Source organism: Charadrius vociferus, unplaced genomic scaffold (genome assembly GCF_000708025.1).
Source record: "Charadrius vociferus isolate BGI_N301 unplaced genomic scaffold, ASM70802v2 scaffold1020, whole genome shotgun sequence".
NCBI lineage: Eukaryota > Metazoa > Chordata > Aves > Charadriiformes > Charadriidae > Charadrius > Charadrius vociferus.
In genome coordinates, this window is record NW_009646502.1 from 711,467 (window position 1) to 712,719 (window position 1,253).

Below are 1,253 nucleotides of genomic sequence, written 5' to 3' on the forward strand. Positions count from 1 at the left end.
GGGGCGCGGCGAGATCCTGCACCTGCCGAGGGGATGGCAGCGTAAGAAGGGTTGTAGCTGTGCATCGCACCCACCTGCCACGGTGACGGTGTAGAAGACGGAGTCCCCACCGGCATCACAGACAAACTCCCCCGCGTCCTGCGGCCGGGCACAGGGCAGCACCAGCCGGCACCGCGGCCCCTCCTGCTCCAGCACCAGGCTCTCACCCTCCTCCACCTCCTCCCCGTCCTTGTACCAGTGCACGGGGGCCTCCGGACGGGACAGCTGGCACCACAGCTCCACGCGCTGCCCGGCCGTGTAGGTGTGGGGGGCCTCCTCGTTGGAGCTGATGATCCTCACCGGTGCCTCTGCTGGGGAGAGACACACTCAGCAAGGATGTAAAGGCCAGAGCAGGTCATGGTGGCAGTCACGGCATTGGGTTTAAGGCTGGAAGGTACCTGCACGGGGGCCTCCGGACGGGACAGCTGGCACCACAGCTCCACGCGCTGCCCGGCCGTGTAGGTGTGGGGGGCCTCCTCGTTGGAGCTGATGATCCTCACCGGTGCCTCTGCTGGGGAGAGACACACTCAGCAAGGATGTAAAGGCCAGAGCAGGTCATGGTGGCAGTCACGGCATTGGGTTTAAGGCTGGAAGGTACCACCTCATCTGCGTCCCGCATAGCACAAGCGGTCAGGCTGCTCTGCCCGGGGCTCCTGCTGCTTCTCACCCATCACACCCAGCAGGAGCATCTGGCGTCCTGCCTGGCCAAAAATCACTGCTGTGCCCCAGCTCCCATGCTACCTGCCCTGCTCTGCCCTGGGATGGAGCTGAGGGACGCGGAGGGGGGATGCTGGTTGGTAAGTGCCTCGTTAGAGAGCCCCCGCGCTGCTAATTGCCATTTGTGATGCCAGCACTGGCCCCCGTGGCTGCCCTGCCAGGGGGGGCTCCCCCCTCCAGCCATGCCGCTGTTTCGGAGGCCATCATGTCCCTGCCTGGTGCTTCTGTCTCAGCTCAGCCCTTAGCATTTGCTCACACTGCGGCGCAGGCGTGTGGCGTGCTTGCGGACAGCATCCCCTTCCCTCTGGCTCACCAAGAGACGGGACACCATGCCAGATCACAGCGCTTGGAACACCACCAGTAGTGGGTTACACACAACGTGTCCACCACTGCTCACATCTCCTCGCTGACTTAAGTCTGGACCTCAATAACCAGAGGGGCCCCCAGTACAAGCCTGAAGTGACCAAAGTGACCAGCCCTGCTCTTTCCTGTGAAAA

General features: G+C 63.5%; 1 protein-coding gene across 1 annotated transcript in view; it reads right to left on the bottom strand.

Moving 5' to 3' along the window:
- Positions 1 to 1,253, bottom strand: part of OBSL1 (obscurin-like 1) — a 15,943-nt gene that overhangs the window by 7,982 nt on the left and 6,708 nt on the right. The window contains 1 exon segment of the mRNA XM_009884203.1: positions 75 to 347. Within this exon segment, the coding sequence (XP_009882505.1) occupies positions 75 to 347 (273 nt within the window).